The sequence below is a fragment of the Plectropomus leopardus genome, chromosome 24, assembly GCF_008729295.1.
Source record: "Plectropomus leopardus isolate mb chromosome 24, YSFRI_Pleo_2.0, whole genome shotgun sequence".
NCBI lineage: Eukaryota > Metazoa > Chordata > Actinopteri > Perciformes > Serranidae > Plectropomus > Plectropomus leopardus.
The window spans coordinates 9,544,270-9,562,121 of record NC_056486.1 but is presented as its reverse complement, the minus strand read 5'-3'; the positions used below and the strand labels follow the sequence as shown (position 1 = coordinate 9,562,121).

The following is a 17,852-nucleotide window of genomic DNA, read 5'->3' as shown; positions in this document are numbered from 1 at the left end:
CACAGGTTACAGATCTAAGACTTTTTTCATGTAGCCTACTCAATAGATACATTTATTCCAAATTTTGGTTGCAAATTAGTTAAAAACAGTGTTGGTGAGCACTTCTTCTTTTACAAGAACCATCTGACAGGTATAGCATATTAAGTTGCTTATTAAACACAGGTGTGCCTTAGGATAGTCACAATAAAAGGCCACTCTAAAATGTGCAGTTTGATGACAGCACGATGCTACAGATGGAGCGTACCATTGGCATGCTTACTGCATGAATTTCCAAAAGAGCTGTTGCTGTGACCAAAAGAAATGCATTTCAGTAGTTATGTGAAATCCTAATAAATATACTTCAGTACACAATAGATAGATAGATAGATAGATAGATAGATAGATAGATAGATAGATAGATAGATAAGCAATAACAAAACAAAAAGGACAAAACAAAGACATATATGTTTAATAATAATAATATTTTTTGTCTAAAAAATGTGTATGACAAATGAAGAAAAAAATTAAAAACGATCTCAACCACTGCAGTCTAAACCAATCAGGGATCCGCTCTGTCGAAAACGCCGGCAGCCAATCAGAGACTGCGTTGTAGCTGATGACGTAGCATGCCGGCCGCTTCTTTCAAAACAGTAATGGCGGCTCCCGCAGCTACAGGTGCTGACTTTAGCATTAGCAGAGTAAACACTGCAATAATTGGAGTTAAATCGGTGTTAGAGTCGTTAACAACAATTAAACAACAACAAGAGGATACACTCGCGGAGTTTCTCGTAAGAAAATGCTTTTTTGGCCGTTTTTGTGACTGAATTTGGCCCACTGGCTCTGTTTGTGATGAAGAAATATGGAAATAACTGTCAACGCCTGTGTTTCGCAAAAAACAAAACTCATTGGGATTGGTGTCAAGGAGGTACACGTCACATACAAATGGTAAATATAAATAAATTGTATTTTTTGACGGTTACTATCTAATTGGAGATGTATTTGTTTAGTAGAGGAGAAGATGCTAATGCTAACATCTTCTTCTTTGATGGTTAATGACAGTTTTCTTCTTCTTTTTTAATGATGATTCACAGTCGGGTGGAGCATTATCGCCACCTACTGTTATATTAAGTATTCTCATATCTTTGTGATCAGTCCAGTACTTCATAGACATGCTTTAAAACCAGTGTTTTATTGCTGTAAGGTCCATATGTCTAATTCCTTCAAGTTCCAGCTCAGTCCTCAGCAGTTGTCGTAAAACTTGCATTATCGCTATAAAATGCCACACTTTATTGTCGTAATATTACGACTCCATTCTCATAAAATGATGGGTTTTTTTTAAACTACGTTTTTATTCTCAAAGTCTAAAAAAACCCTTAACATGACCCCAAAACTCTATTGTATGTACAACATAAAATACCATATAAATTTAATTTACATGAAGATCAATACTCTTTCTTCATCTGTTCTCATCCATACATGAAATAAAATAAAAATAAGAAAATATTTTCCAAGTCTACTGCATCCAAATGTTACCTGGTTGACACATAAACGTGCCCTTTGGTCCCATCATCACCATCCTCCACTCAGTCCATCAGTGGACAGCTCTGCCTCCCTGCGGCCACTTACTCACCACTTCCACTTTCACAATCTCCAAAATTTAATGTTAAGGCGCCACCTGTCTGCTGAACTTGTTATTCCTCCATCAAGTCATAAAAAAATCCCTGCAGCAGTCTAGGGAATTTCCATAACGCATGGCCACCATCTACTGGGAAATGACGAAATTACAACTACTCACTCTTTCTGACGTGATACTTTTAAGGTGGACTTGCATGATGTGTCCCTTGAGAGTGATCAGTGATGTTTGTTCCAGTGAGTCACTGCAGTGGAAATTGTGCCAAAAAGCTCTCTAGGATCCACCTAAATTGTTAAATTAAAAAAAGAAGTAGTAACATTATATCAGATCATTGTTATATTATATGGTTTACTTATATTTCTAACAATAGTTTGTCAGTATTTCTTATAGATTCAACATGGTATCATTAAAAATATTGCAATATAACTTTAGATCATTTTAGTTGCCTTTAGTGAATGTAGTTGTGTTAACAGATGTCTGTTATTTCTAATGAAACTCCAGCGTAAACTCTTCCTGTCCGTTACAGAGGAGCAGCAGTCCGGGCGGGCGGGGGAAGCAGCCGGAGGACAGGGGCTCTCCAAGCCTTGCTTTGTACGCACAGGCAGCCCGATGGGAGACCCGCTCCACCTTAAGACCTCAGCGGCCCCTCTCTGCTCCCTCTCCCCCGGGAGCAGAGCTGCCGAACCCGGCCACGGCGCACCACAGCCGGCTTGGCACTGAGGAGGTGAGTACGACTCCCGGAGCCTTGGCCAGCACGATACGGTTACCATTCCGGACCTGCTGCCATCTGCCTTCTCCTGTGTCACTATAACACTGCTCCACATCAGCCTGTCACCCTCATTTAGGCTGGAATAGTGTAAGAGTTGAGCTCAGTGATGAAGAAAAGTACAGCAATAGTGCCAGAGAGTTTTTATTTTATACATATCACTAATGTATGATAGTACATGTAATTGTATGAGTAATATGTTCAGTCATAATATTATTTGACTGCGTACATCTTGTGACAGACAGAGTTTGAAGAAGAAAACGTTCATCTGCCCAAATCTCTCTCTCCCCTCCACAGTAATTGATTATTATGGCACCGCTCCAGGTCGCTGGTGCGTTTTCGTTGCGCACGGGATTTGGCTCCTCTCAGATCAAAGGGCCCTCAGGAAAGGGGTGGTTCCGAGGCAGGGGGATATATAGGAGGGACCTGCTCTGTTCTGACTGCAAGGCAACAGCAGAGAACACACTAAGCGGGTCAGCAGAGAGAAAAAACCTGCCCCCGAACTCAAACAGAGACATCTGCTGAGTTTTGGAGAGAAAGAGACCTGTTGGATTTACTGCAGACATCCAGATTTTATTTCCATTTAATGAAAAGGACTTTTTTTTGCAACAACTCAGACTTGCACATAACTTTAAATGCACTGGATTTGATCCTTTTTTAGATTTTTTTAATTTTGGGGGGGCAGTTTTGTGGAAGTTCAAAGACTTTGTAGCTTATAGTGGAAAACCTTTAAAAGGATTTATTTGCTTCCTCGTAGATACTTTATTGTCAAGTTGTCTTTCCACTTGTCGGATTTCACAGTTATATGATGGGGTTTTTACACGTTTCCATCGGGTTAATCGCAGCTTTGTGCGTCGGCGCGGCGCACTGCGCCTGGGAGGAGAGCACAGTGGTGCCGGTCAGACTGGACCCGGCGGCCCGGTCGGAGAGTGACATCGACCCGTGGCGGACTCTCTCCGCAGAGGAGAAGGAGAAGGAGGCGGAGATGAGGGAGTACCGCTTGGACGTATTTGGCAAAGAGCTGGTGTTGCAGCTCGAGCCCGACCAGACCTTCTTGGCGCCGGGGTTTGTCTTCCACATCGTGGGGAGTCCTGAGTCCGAACCGACACCGGAACCAAAGAGCGGAGCCGAGCCGGGCTGTTTCTTCTCCGGGATGGTGAACGGAGAGGAGCACTCTGCCGCTGCGCTCAACCTGTGCCACGGACTCAGGGGCGGATTCTACTTTCAGGGGGAAGAGTATTTTATTCAGCCCCTCAACTCGAGCGACTTCTCGGGCAGTGAGGAGGATGTCCACCTGATCCGCCGGAGAGGTCGGGCAAGTTTGGCGGAGGAGGGGAGCTCCAAGTGCGGGGTCAACGAGGACGAGGAGAGGGTGCCAAAAAATCTGGAGAAAGAAGCCAAGCACGGAGCCGCTAACGCAGAGCAGACAGGTGAGGCTGCAGAAACACTGCGCGCAGTTTCACACTAACAACCGCAAAAGTAACTGAGTACATTTACTCAAGTACTGTACTTAAGTATAAATTTAAGGTACTCGTACTGTACTTGAGTATTTTCTTTTCATGCTTCTCCGAAACATTTCAGGGGGAAAATTATACTTTATACTTCACTACATTTATCTGACAGCTTTAGTTACTTTACAAATTAAGCACAAACATAAACATAAAAAGAGTTTGGAAAATTCAATTAAATTACCAGTTTATACAAGTACTGCTGCAACAATTAATCAATCAGTGGATTCACAGAAGATTAATTGTCAGCAATTGTTTTAGGTATTTTTGGGGGGTGTTTTTATGTTTGTTTATAATGTTGATTTTTTTTCTTTTGTTTGATAATTTTTGAAGTTTAAAGTGTTTTTCTTTCTTTTTAATAATTTGGGGTTTGGGGGTGTTTTTTCTTTTCTATTTATTTTATTTTATTTTATTTATTTATTTATTTTGAAGTTTTTTTCTGCACTGGGTACAGCAACTTTTCATACTTTAAGTACTTTTTCATGGTTATGCTTAGATTAAATTAAGAAACATTGTCAATGTAGGACTTTTACCTGTGACAGAGTATTTTCACAGGGTGGAATTAGTACTTTTACTTAAGGAAAGGATCTGAATACTTCTTCCACCACTGCTTGAAAGTGACCAAAGAAGCATAGAAAAAGTAATTTATTCACTGTAGAATGTGAGCACATTTCTTATCTTATATAGAAGTCAGCCGCTGTAGTGAAAATGCAGAGCAGACTGCTGTTAGTGGAGTTGTGTGTGTGCCAGGCTGCACAGCATGCACAGTGCACTCAGCTACCTTTTTGACAGCGCCGTCTCCCAGAGACGAGGAAGGGAGGGGAGGAGAGAGGGGGGGCGAACTCCTCCAAGGGGGAAAGAGGAGGAGGGGGGAGGAGTGACGGAGGAAGGGGAGGGGAGCAGCGGGGTTGGGGCCAGCCAGAGCCCGGTGGTGCTGAGACGTGTAAACTCGCCTCCTGGTACAACTCGCACCGGCAGACACTTTTCCCCAGAAAGGATTTTCTCCTTTCACATAATTTTCCACCAGAGAAGGTCATTTTAGGAATGTGGACCCTGAGGAGGAGGAGCCGCCGGTGGTGTGACGCTGAGTCACGGCAGCCAGGCTCCTCCAGGCACATCCGGAGCTCTCTGTGGAGCCTCTATCCTGCTGAATAAAATGACTCTTTTGTCGCTGCTTTTTAGAACACTTTTACGTGCTCGTCCAAGCAACTGAATCATTTCTATTAAAAGAAAATAGAACGTCTCATAGTAACAGCGCAGTAAAACCAGAAACCTAATATCTGCTCACATGACCTTTGAACTCTTTAGCCTGACCTCTCTCCACTCTCCCCTCAGCTCACCACAGGACCAGACGCTTTGTTTCCACTCCTCGCTACCTGGAGATCATGCTCGTAGCTGACCAGTCCATGGCCGAGTTCCACGGCGCCGGGCTCAAGCCCTACCTGCTGACCATCATGGCAGTGGCATCCCGCCTGTACCGCCACCCCAGCATCCACAACTCCATCAGCCTGGCGGTGGTGAAGCTGCTGGTGGTGTACGAGGAGGAGCGAGGCCCTCAGGTGTCATCCAACGCCGCCATGACCCTCCGCAACTTCTGCCAGTGGCAGCGGCAGCACAACCCACCAAGTGACCGCCACCCTGAGCACTATGACACCGCCGTGCTCTTCACCAGGACGGTAAGTTGGAGAAGAGGAAGTGTGATTGGATGGATCTGAGATATAAAAAGTGTTCAGTCATTCATTTTGTTCTTCGTCTACCACTCCAGGACCTGTGTGGCGCCCACTCTTGTGACACTCTTGGCATGGCGGATGTTGGCACCGTGTGCGACCCCGACAGAAGCTGCTCAATTATTGAGGATGATGGGCTGCAAGCTGCATTTACTGTGGCGCATGAACTCGGTAAGTAAAAAAATAAAGTGTGTGACAAGGACCTTTCAAATGTGCCACTTTAAAAAAAAAAAAAAAATTAAAAACCAAAAAATTTTATTATGTTTATTGACTTTTTTGTTCATTTTGAATAATCAGAACAAAAATTCCCATCCCACATAACAAATCTTTCTTGGGAAAAGGAAAAATGTAGACAAACATATCTTCAAATATACATAAGAAAGTAGCATAATATAAAAAGTAACTGAAATTGTCCTCTGGGACAAATAATAAATTGAATTGAATAATACAAATAAATAAATGCATACTACCAATAATAATAATAAGTTATTCACATTTCATAAAATCCTTAATTTTGCCTCTTACTATGCAAGTCAGTTTCTCTGATGTCAGACTGCAAAACATCTCTTTAATCCACTTACTGGAATTAGGTCTGTGACTGTTTTTCCATCTTAACACAATTTAGGCTTGTAACAGACAGAAATTAAATTTTGTAACATTTATTGGAAAATCTACAGGATATATATAGATGTGCCACTTTTGCCTGAGGTGCTCAAACAACCCTTTTTTTTCAGGCCACGTCTTCAACATGCCTCACGATGACGCCCAGTTGTGCTCCGGGGTCAACGGCGCCCACTGGGGCTCCCACATGATGGCCTCCACTCTGTCCAACCTGGACCAGCAGCAGCCGTGGTCCCCCTGCTCCGCCCTCATGGTCACCACCTTCCTGGATAACGGCCACGGTCAGTGCCTGCTGGATAAACCCGTCAAACCTCAGCCGCTGCCTCAGCCCCTGCCCGGGACCGTCTATGACGCCGACCATCAGTGTCGGCTCACCTTTGGCGAAGACTCCCAGCACTGCCCCGATCTGAGCACCACGTGCGCAGCTCTGTGGTGCACTGTGACGACATCCAATGGTTTGCTGGTGTGCCAGACGAAGAACTTCCCCTGGGCCGATGGGACAGCGTGCGGGCATGACAGCTACTGTGTGGCCGGACAGTGTCTCACAAAGAGCCAAGCCGCCAAACTCCAGGTAGGAAGCAGACCTAACGAATTACACTTCAAAACCAACAAAGAAGAGATGCAGGATAATATCAGCATGTCATCAGTATCAGCAGATATTGGCTTTAAAATGAAATATCAGAACGGCCAACATGGTGATATCTGCAGATATGACAAACCTTTTTATGTTTTTATCATGTAAATAATATAGCACAAGTAAAAACAAACATATCTGAAAGATACACAAGTATGTATGAAGAATATGACAAAAATTAAACAGACAGATAAACAGACGTTACAATAAAAAAGTCAATAAATGAAAATACATGTAAAAATAAAGTTAAACCAGGGTACAGGAATACAGATAAAGGGGTATATTCAAGTCAGGGATTTGGGGAAGACAGTTGCATAATTTTCCAAAAAAGTGGATATATTGATTTCAGTTACTGGCCAAAGGAGTTCTTACATGTCGGATATCGGCCAAAAAAATCCAATATCGTTCATCCTTACAACAAATCATGCAGAAAAACTGCCTCATGCCTCCAGATGAATCCAATTCCAACTTGTTTCAGAGTTGTAACGCTCACGTTCTCGTTTTTTTCAGACTCCTGTCAATGGTGGCTGGGGAGTGTGGGGTCCCTGGGGCGACTGCTCTCGGACCTGTGGCGGAGGGGTGCAGTATTCCTTCCGCTCCTGTGACAACCCTTTGCCCAAGAACGGGGGCAAGTACTGCGAGGGCAAGAGGATCCAGTACCGCTCCTGTAACACGGAGGCCTGCCCCGACACCAACGGTAAGACACCACAGAAATCTCTGATAACATTATTTCTTAAAACCGTGACGCACCAAGCCTACATCTGAGAACTAGCGGTGACAAAAGCTTCCTGCTCTTTTGCCTCACATCGACGTGTCTCTGTCAAAAAGTTGCACAGAAACACACCAAACTGACAACCAACAAGCTCGTAAGATCAAAACATATTTACCGTGCGTCAGTGAACAACACAAACAATCAGGAAATGTGTTTGTTTAGAGCTCAGTGGTTAAAGAAAACAATCTTACCTCGTGTAAAAAACGTTACCCGTTTGTTTACTTCCTCCCTTCATTTCTCTTCTCGTGTGCTGAGCTGAACGGCCAATCAGAGTGATTTCATTCACTGAGAGGCTTCGCAGACTCTGTCACTGTTTCAGCATGCTGAATTGGCAGAAAAATGCCAGCGGTGCAGGAAACACTGCATCGATAATGGTCACTGATGCTCACCGTCAGCCCAGTGTTGGCAGCCATTGGCTTGGTGTGTCACGACTTTCAGAAGTTTACAACTTTGCACCATATGCTGCAGTTGTTCTCATGAAGAAGCCATGTTTTGATGTACCTCGCCACCTCAGTGTGAAAGTTAGCGTGCGAGTCGGGCTGAACGAGCAGTAAATCTGACCCTCCTCTGTCTCTTTCTCAGGCCTGTCATTCAGAGAGGAACAGTGCCTGGCCCACAACGACATGTCAGCCCAAGTGTCGCTGGGTTCAGGCGAGGGCGTCGAGTGGGTGCCCAAGTATGCTGGAGTTTCACCCAAAGACCGCTGCAAGCTGATGTGCCGCGCCAAGGGGACTGGATACTTCTTTGTCCTCAAATCTAAGGTGAGTAACTCTGTTTAAAGATGTTTTTTCAACTTTTTCAGTCTTAGTTTATCTCATTTTAGTGCGCTTACCTGTGTAGACCTGCAAGTTGAAGTATCAGCAGTTGAAATTTCTCTCAGCCCCGAGGCGACTTTTACTTTCTACCTTTTGACTTATGTAACAGTCTCACTAGACAAAACTCTCAACTTCCATTTGTGTCTCTCTGCTGCCCACAGGTGGCTGATGGTACGCCCTGCAGCCCAGACTCCACCTCAGTTTGCGTTCAAGGCCAGTGTGTCAAGGCTGGGTGTGATCGCATCATTGGCTCCAGTCGGCGTTTTGATAAGTGTGGCGTGTGCGGTGGAGACGGCTCCACCTGCAAGAAAGTGTCTGGCTCTCTGGAGCGTGCCAGGTAATTATCAAGCAGCCTTTTCTCACACACAAACATATAGAAAACCCCAGGAATTAGTCCTAAAACCTGGAAACGAGTAAACAGGGAACCACGGCAATGTTAATTTTGGTCCACAGAAAAATGTCATCCCAGAGGCATTTTATATTCATAAGAACATAAACTGAAACGTCATCGTATGCATGCACACATACGTTTCATGGCCTCGTCTGACCTCCGTCTGCCTCTGTTTCAGGCCTGGTTACCAGGATGTTGTAACCATCCCCGCTGGTGCCACTCACCTGGACGTGAAGCAGCGTGCACCAGGCAACGGTCGTCATGATAACAGCTATTTGGCAGTGCGTCGCCAGGATGGAACCTATCTGTTAAATGGCGATTACAAGCTGATGACCATGGAGACAGACATTGCTCTACGAGGGGCTCTGCTGCGATACAGTGGCTCCTCCGCAACCTTGGAGCGCCTCCGGAGCTTCGCCCCTCTCCCCGAGCCCCTCACCATCCAGGTGCTGTCTGTGGGCGAAGCCCCGAGGCCCCGGGTTAAGTACAGCTACTTTGCCCCAAGACCAAACAACGCTGCTTCAGTCTCCAACAGCAACGGAGGCCGCCGCCAGTCCATCAATGCCATCAGGGAGGTGGATGGAGCCGAGTGGACCCTTAGGGAGTGGGGTCCGTGCTCTCAGACGTGCGGAGGAGGGACGCAGCAGAGAGAGGTGGTGTGTCTGGATCCCCAGGGTCGACCTTCAAGAGACTGCCCAGAGGAGCTGCGCCCCTTGGCCTCGCGGTCCTGCGCCACCCAGACTTGTCCCTCCTGGCTTCTCGGAGAGTGGTCGGTATGCTCCAAGACCTGCGGCCGAGGCTTCCGCAAGCGCCAACTGCGCTGCATCGGCCACGATGGGCGCACGCTAACCCATGACAGCTGTGACCCCAAAGACAGGCCGCGACCTCTGCTGGAACTGTGCAATCAGAGTGCCTGTTAAGGACTGCTCCGACCATCAAACCTCCCGTCAACGTTCAGAAAGACTAAAAACTCTGACCGTCACTGCCGCCTTTTTTTTTTTCCATGGACAAACTAAAGAGGCAGATGAATGTTTACATCCAGAGAGGTTTTCGTGGCTTCCAGGTAGTCGAACGCTCCCACATTGGTTCCACGGTGACTGCTTTACCCTCCATCCTTTCTGGAGCCGGGCGTTGGTCCACAGTGACGGCGCCTCCCAGCTGAAGCAATAAGACTGATTCCAGCTCGCTGCCTGTCTGGCCTCAGCGCAGCGGTGGCACATTTTGCCTCCCGTTGATGGGAAGAAAGCATGGACATTCCTGATTTTCCAAAAATGAGCATGCTGCTTACCGTGCCAGTGTCATGCTTGTGTGTGAGTGAGTGTAAGACTGTGTGTGCGTGTTTGTGTGTGTCAAATTTTTAATGCATATATATGATGTTTGTCCAAGCTGGGCTGGACGGACACAGGGGTTGGGGGGTGGGGGAGGTTATTGCAGAGTTTATAAAGAAACAAATGAAAGAGTAGCTCATATTCTGCTTACTCGCCCCATCAGGTATGGAAGATAAAAAAAGCTAATAGTCATAGTCTTTATGTTCAAACTTGCCAGTTTATTTATCACAAACCTTGTAGCACTTCATCTTTGTTTTTGCCAGCGGCACATCGTAACACCCAGTTGTCCCTAAATGCCTCAGTACGCTGTACTTTGTCCTTTAGCCATATTTTGCCCTCGTCTACACAGCCTTCAATGAGGGAACTCTTCAAAGACCAAAGAGGAGTGTCTGCGCGAGTGTGTGTGTGCATGTCTGTGTGCGTGGAGACCTAAAGAGGGACTTGTCTCCTGCTACTACTTCATAAGTAAGTCTCTCCTGCCTTCTGCGAAGGTTTTTTTTTTCAGTCTTTTCCTTTTGTACAGAATATCCAAACATTATTTATTTTTGTACAGCCTGTTAAATATAATCATGTGGCTTTTTTTAATATTATTTTTTATTTGTTATTGAGATCACAGAAGGGAGTAGAATATATAGAGTATTTATACAATGTTATATAAATATATATATATGGTCCTAGGTTCATGAATAAAGTATCACATTGACTTGTGAAGCTGATGTCTCAGAGTGGTTTGTCTGTTTGGGGTTGGAAGCTGCACAGATTTGCACTCACAATTTTTATATTATATGGAATGACATTTTTGCCAATATCAAAAAAATTAATGACTATATTAACAAATAAATATGAGCAAGATCTCTCTCTCTATCTATCTATCTATCTATCTATATATATATATATATATATATATATATATATATATATATAGAAACATATCCTTTGTAAATGGAACGCCTGCTCTACCATATGAGCTTTTCCCCAGTGAAAAAATCTATATTTTTAATTATCAAAGTCATATTTACATATTTTAGATTATGTTATAAAATTACAAGAATTTTTAAGCACCTTTTCAGTTAATTTCCCTTTTTTTAAATAGTTTGCATTTATTTTTTTTCTTTTTGCTTATTTTCAGGTTTTGACTTTTTACTAATTTCTTGCTATTTTGGGGATAATTTCTTCTCAAGATTATTATTCTTGCATTTCCATGTTTTTGAGAGAAATCAAACTAATTTGCTCAGGTTTCAGAGGGTTAAAATGATACTGGTCCTCACAAAGACAACAGTAAATGCCCATAAATAGACACAAAATTAATGAGGGATTCCGATCAATTTCTATAATCCTGGCGAGTTTTGGAGGGCATTTTAACACTTGATATATTTTTTTGAATGATCTTGTGCAGTTAACACGTATATTTTGTTATTCAATCATTTGTCCACCAGATGGCAGTATTTGATCATTTTATTTAATTTGGATATTTCTTCCCTCCGCGGTGAGTGAACTTTGCAGAAAAGGGCAGTCTGAGCAAACTGCTGCAGGGCATAAATGTACTTGTGGGCCCCTGATAACCTTTCAGGGCCCCAGTGGCTACTTGAATTGACCTTTACAGCTGCACGTTTGCCTGATACGTCGTTGTTTGGTGCTGGGGGGTTGTGTTTTGTGCTCACGTGCTGCCCCTCCCTCTCAGTGCAGGGAGGAGCTGAGCACACCTGTGATTAATCAGGCCCAGAGGCAGCAGAGACACTGAAATATTCAACACAGACGATGGTTTAGGATCTGCCGAAGTGAGTTATGTGTGGTAGAGAAATTTGGGAGGAAGTACGTGGCTCAGGTGGTACCTTATTGGTCGGAAGTTTGCAGGTAGGAGTCTCCCGCCTTCAGTCTGCACGTCGAAGAATGCAATTCCGCAATCGTAAGTGTGTATGTTTTCATATTTAAAAAACTAAAGTCGAGTGTATTTATTTTAGCTTTTTCTTTACCTTTATTTATGTTTTACTTTATCCGTGACGTTTCTCTGGATACATGTATGCTACCTGCTGTTGATATATACCTTGACTTATCTCATATTCCTGCCATGACCATTCAGCACTGCATTTATACTGAAAAATTTCAATAAAAAAGATTTTGACTCGAAGAATAGAATAGAATAGAAAATATAGCTTTATTGTCCACCAGGGTTAAAATCTGTCACACACAGAAGACAGCACAATGAAAAGCAGACAGTCAGTTAAAAACACAGCTCATAAACAGGTCATTAGGGACACTTAACACAACAGTGAGTTCAGGTCATTGTCTGTCCGTGGTTTAATACTCATCAGTTATTTTGTTGAGTTGAGAATACTGAAGGCACTTGTGATAAAGGACTTCTTAAATACATTTTTAGTTGCCGGACGGGCTCTGTAGCGCCTCCCAGAGCTCAAGAGAGAGGATGGCAGCTATCTGTTAAGATCCTCCTTTCTTCTTTGTCCTTTCTGTAAAAAAAAGTATAAGAAAATGACCTGGAAATCAGTCACAAAAAAGAGCCCTGGAAAAAACTTAAAACACTAAAAATATGCTAATATTCTATCACAATTTTAATTATGTAATTGTGATCATTATAAATATAGTTTTTCATAGCTTTTTGATTCTTTTTTTACCTCCTGGACATTTTTTCCCTAGCTTTTTTTTTATTTAGTGTGTTTAGGAGCCTTGAATTAACTTTGAAAGGAGGGAATTTTGTAACATTCATATTGATTTGGATTTTTGTGTTTTGGAAATTATTTTTTCTTAGTTTTGTGATTATTGGGAGTGTTAGGTCAGGTTGATAGGAGAGAGGGTGAAGTGGTTCGCCATATTTTTTGTTGACCGAACTTTTCCTTTGATCGCTGTGATTATTTTGACTCCAAGATTGTGCACCTTATAATAAGTTGATTCCTTTTCATGAATGAACTTCGTTAACATATTTTTGGATGTCAGCGAATCTTTTGGTGTGTGTGCCCTGTAGCTCAGTGTGTTGTGTAGACGCCCAGTGTGCAAAGGATATGTCCTCGCTGCAGTGGCTACAGGTTCGATTCCAGCCTCAGCCCTTTGCTGCATGTCATCCCCCTTTCACGCTTAAGCTGTCCTATTAAAGGCAAAAAAGCTAAAAAAAAAATCATCTTAAAAAAACAAACAAAAAAACCCATCATTACATCCACCCTGGGCTGCTGTTTACTGTTCACCACTGCTTGTCTCTCACTAGCCCTGATTTCTGGCGCTTTCGTAATGTCAAACGTGATGCAACAGAAAAAAGAGAAAAAACCTCCTGCAGAGTGATTTACACAGCTCTACTGTGCAACAGTGGGTGTTTCAGCGGCTTGTTCTACCTCTCTCAAGTCGACGGCCAGAGCAGAGGCGGAGAGGGAGTTCAGATGCTCTTTCCATCCTCGCTGCAGGCTTCAAATTCTGGATTTCCCCACAACTGAAAGCCTCACTTCCTTTTATTTAGGGTTCAGTATCCTGTCAGCATCTATCGAATTGCCTGGCAAGCGAGGGGCAATGATGCACAAATAAGCTGAATTAAAAACACTAAATTGACTCTAACAAAGGAAAAGGACATATTTAGTGGGTTTACCCATGTTTAAAAAAAACCTGCATATACTTGATAATTTTGGTGAGAAAGAGGTTTTAACTGTAATTTCTACCCCTAAATCAAACCAAATTTTAATGTCCTTATATTGTCAATAATCCAGCTCTTCAAGTGTTTCTAAAATAGTTTTTAATCTTTGAGTTGAAGCAATCAGCCCCTTACACGTCAAAACGTTGAGTTGTTTGCAACTTATTAAATATTTAAGTGAATTGTGTGCTCCAGTATTTTATTTTGGCGCAGTCCTTGTGAAGTGGCTTATTGAACTGTTTGCAATTTTTTAAATGTTCATCTGAGAATGAGATGACTGGATTGACACCCCGCTGGATCAACCAGACTGTTAAATGAGTGCCTTACTTCAGCTCTAATCAAAGCTCGACTGATGCAACAAACAAGCAGCTATTGTAACACAGAGCTGCAATATTTAAGTTATTTTCAGTGATGAATCCATTTAGAAAGCTGTAGCATCCCTACTGATAAAAACAGCTTCAAATGGGGATGGAAAAGTATCTTTATGTCAATTATTGTTGTTGCTTTATCACTTTTATCCAATAACCAATCCATTATCATCGCTTTGTTGACTTTGTATTTCGTTGTATCTATAAGTGAATCAATGGTTTTAAAAAAATGATGTTTTTGCAAATCTTTGATGGTTTAGCTTGTGATGATCACTTTAGCTGGTTTATCCACTGAAGCTCCTGTAAAACTGAAACCAAGTAAATGTCCTTGAGTATAGAGAAATAACTGTGTCATGATCTGGATGAAAAGCAAAGGGCATGAACCAGTTAAGTCTTCTGTCACAGGATATGTATAAAGATACATGTAGCAAAACCAGCAAAACCATCTGGACCATCATCTTTGACCAGTTGAAACCAACTAAAACCAGCTATTAGCATAAGCTGATTTTTTTCAGATATCTACCATTCTTTTTTTTCCACAATCTGTTTATCGTTTTTTTTTTTCCAAATTGGACAGTTTTAAAAAATACAGTAATAATTGGTCAGTCCAGTAAAGATTAAACAAAACTGTCATTAGTAAGTGAAATAGAAGCAATACAAAACCAAGACAGGACTAAGACAAGACAAATATGACAAACCAAATCAGTACCCAGACCAAGACAAAAACAAAAACTTAGTAATAAAATAAAAAACTGAAAAATATGAAAATATATGTGTATAATGATACAACTAACATAACATATTACAGCTGCCTGTCACGTCACTTTTTAATGTCCCTAAAATACACGATGAATCATTCAGGAATATCTGGACAGTCCAGCTCTCATATATGTTTGCAAAAGGGATTTCACATCATGCAGAATTTCCTCAGTTTCCTTTGTTATAGATTAATAATGTAGAAATTACCTTTAGCACATCAGTGATGTATTTTCGTCTTACATACAAATTCTTTTTGCATCCTCACCTCGCTGTGTTCTCTTTTTAACTTTTCTATCTTTCTGTTGTCAGGTATCTCCAGAGAACTTTCTGAACCCCAGCTGGAACCAGAAAATGCCCCACCGCGGTCTCTAAAAGCTGAAGCCTGTGTGGCACTTCCTGTTGGGCCCTGAGGAAGATGATCTCCCGCCTTGTCGGCTCCCACCGCAGCACAAAGGAAATCATTATCCTGTAATTATGGATGGTTAAGAAGAAGATTGGCCGTCTCTGTAATCTGCGTAATGGCATAATGTGTCACCAGGCTCTGGAAGCCTAAACAACCGGCGTAGGCGATGATGGACACAGTGAATTTTTTTTTTTTTTTCCTGACTTTGAAACTAACGAGGAAGAATCATTGAGGAAAATGTCAGCATTAATATGCACGTCTGCAAGTAAGTCATGGCTCCTTTTTTTACCTGCTTGTTTTTTTCAGGCGTCACATCATTAAGGTTTAAAGGAAACATCTGGAAGGCATTATGAATCACCGCCGCTCAATGTGGGTGGCATTTCACAGAACTAAATTATCTTCCTCCTTTTGCCACCCGGGGCTGCACATAAAGGTTTGTTTAAATCACGGCAAATTTGATCCAGTTTGCAAACTTCAAAAAGAATTCATATTTTAAAATCTAAATCCGTTTTGGCCTGAAGCTTCATTCGGTCTGTCAAAACAAATGTGATGGAAAAATGTCTTTTATTTAAAGCAAAGTTATATGTTATTCTTTAACGTACAATATTTTTGGATGATGAACTTTTACGGCTGTTCACCGCCAACCAGGAGCCTTTAGCAGTTATTTAGCTCTTTAATTGTCAGTTTTATGACTGTAGTTAAGTCTCTATGGGTTAACACAAGTAGCGTTTTTGATCCAAAATATTCCCAGCACAGAGGGAGGCAGGTGGGTGTGAGGGTCTGCAAACTTTTGTCTGTGGGTGCAAGAGTGTCCTTTCAGGAATAAACTGGACTTTGGTTTAATGCAAGACTCACTCCTGCACTTCTGTCAGACTGACCCTTTGAAAACTGAGAAAACAAAGCATGATTTCTTTCAAAAACATGGAAAGAAGGCAATGAACTACGAAAGAAGAAATGACAAAAAACTGCAATAAATTTGTTAAAAGTACAACAAACTTTCCTGAAAATTAGTAAAAAAAAAAAAAAAAAGAAAGAAAAGAAATACATTTTTAAAAAACCAACAAATAAGGAAATTACCTGAAAAAAGTGCTTAAACATAATTACATTCTGTAACATAATTTAAATATATATATGAAAATTATTTTGATAATTACAAATATTTTTTTTCCTGGTAGAGCACGTGTACCATGTACAAACAATATACAGTATTCTTGCCACAGCAGCTGCAGGTTCAATTCCAACCTACTGTCCTTTGCTGCATGTCTTCCTCTCTCTCTGCCCCTTTCATGCTAGTATCTTTTTCCCAGCTATTTTTCTTTTTCCCTGGTCAAACAATTTTTTTACATATGCTGATTTCTTAGTAGAACATTTCTTAGCATGTTGCTCTTTGTTTTTTTCCCCATATTTTTGAAAGAAATTGCACCAATTTTCTCACAATGTTTAAATACTTGTAAAGGGCATCAGAAAGCAGCACAAGAACTGTAATGTTACCCTATGTTCTGATTTTCTTTACTTTCTTTTTCTTTACCTTTTGAAAAAGTAAATTCCAGATTATTTATGAGGTCATTTTTTTCTAATTTCTTGCAAATTTTGGGGTTATGCCTTCTTTCATTGCACATTGCTGTCTTCACATGTTTCAACCAAGTATTCAACCAACCAATATACTAACAAAAGCATAGAATTCCTTAAAATTCAAGTTTGGTTTTTGATTTTGGTGTGCCAACGCACAATTTTGGGTGGCCCTTTTTTTCTGGGGACGCCTCTGTGGAATCACTCTGTCTTTTGAGTGTTTTTGACATGACACGTGTGTTGCAGAGGTGTTAATAAAATCATGTTACCCCATGACACAAAGGCTTCAGGACAGATTTAAACCTGACAAGAAAGCAGGGCGCCTGATGATGTTTTAGTTCTTTAAAAAAAAAAAATAGCCCTGAGTGTCGTCACACAGGTGTGAAGCGGCGTGCTGTGCAGCCTTTGGGTCATTACAGTCTGATCATTGTCTGATTCCTCTTTCATCTTTATAGAGGTCGTGATGTGACAGCAGCGCGTGAAGCAGGGGGCTCATGCACACACAGGCGTTTCCCCTCCGTCTGCATCAAGACTGACAGAAACATAACAACAGGACCGGGAAACAGGTAATTCTGTCTTCACAATAAAAGCATAAACGAACTTAATATGACCATTACTAATATCACCTCACCTGATTATCACTAATAAAGTTTGTAGCACTTTGATCACCTCAATACACTACTAAAATAATATATTTAAATTTTTAATCAGTCATTTGTAAATTGACAATTCTGGAAACAGTTAGAATATATTTACTGGATTAAGAAAATAAAACATTGTGCTTTTAAAATCCAACTGCAACCGCTTTGCAGAATAAACAACTTCTATCACCATTTGCCAAATTTTGCCTAAAAATAAGGAATAAAAATAACAAACATAGCAAAACTTAAGTCTATTAATTACAAGTGAACACAAATCATCTAAATATTAAGAACAGAACAATAAATACAT

The 17,852-nt window shown here is 41.7% G+C and overlaps 1 protein-coding gene and 1 long non-coding RNA gene across 2 annotated transcripts; both read left to right on the top strand.

Moving 5' to 3' along the window:
- The first annotated feature begins 2,838 nt into the window (after window positions 1-2,838).
- adamts1 (ADAM metallopeptidase with thrombospondin type 1 motif, 1) lies at window positions 2,839-10,885 on the top strand. The gene is made up of 8 exons (XM_042513129.1): window positions 2,839-3,808; window positions 5,222-5,562; window positions 5,652-5,784; window positions 6,348-6,805; window positions 7,379-7,565; window positions 8,223-8,401; window positions 8,617-8,792; window positions 9,025-10,885. Exons 1-8 carry the CDS (start codon window positions 3,184-3,186, stop codon window positions 9,764-9,766), a joined length of 2,841 nt encoding a protein of 946 aa, XP_042369063.1. The 5' UTR covers window positions 2,839-3,183; the 3' UTR covers window positions 9,767-10,885.
- A 1,055-nt stretch (window positions 10,886-11,940) lies between these two features.
- On the top strand, window positions 11,941-17,451 carry LOC121962901. The gene is made up of 3 exons (XR_006107180.1): window positions 11,941-12,080; window positions 15,239-15,597; window positions 17,357-17,451. It is a non-coding gene; the product is annotated as an uncharacterized LOC121962901 (long non-coding RNA).
- Window positions 17,452-17,852: the final 401 nt, after the last annotated feature.

What these genes read in the sequence shown, in the direction of transcription:
- adamts1 (XM_042513129.1), top strand. Translation starts at nt 3,184, where the DNA reads ATGATGGGGTTTTTACACGTTTCCATCGGGTTAATCGCAGCTTTGTGC. An exon ending in CCGTGCTCTTCACCAGGACG is followed by an intron (nt 5,563 to 5,651) that starts GTAAGTTGGAGA and finishes CTACCACTCCAG; the next exon opens with GACCTGTGTGGCGCCCACTC. An exon ending in GCCAAGCCGCCAAACTCCAG is followed by an intron (nt 6,806 to 7,378) that starts GTAGGAAGCAGA and finishes CGTTTTTTTCAG; the next exon opens with ACTCCTGTCAATGGTGGCTG.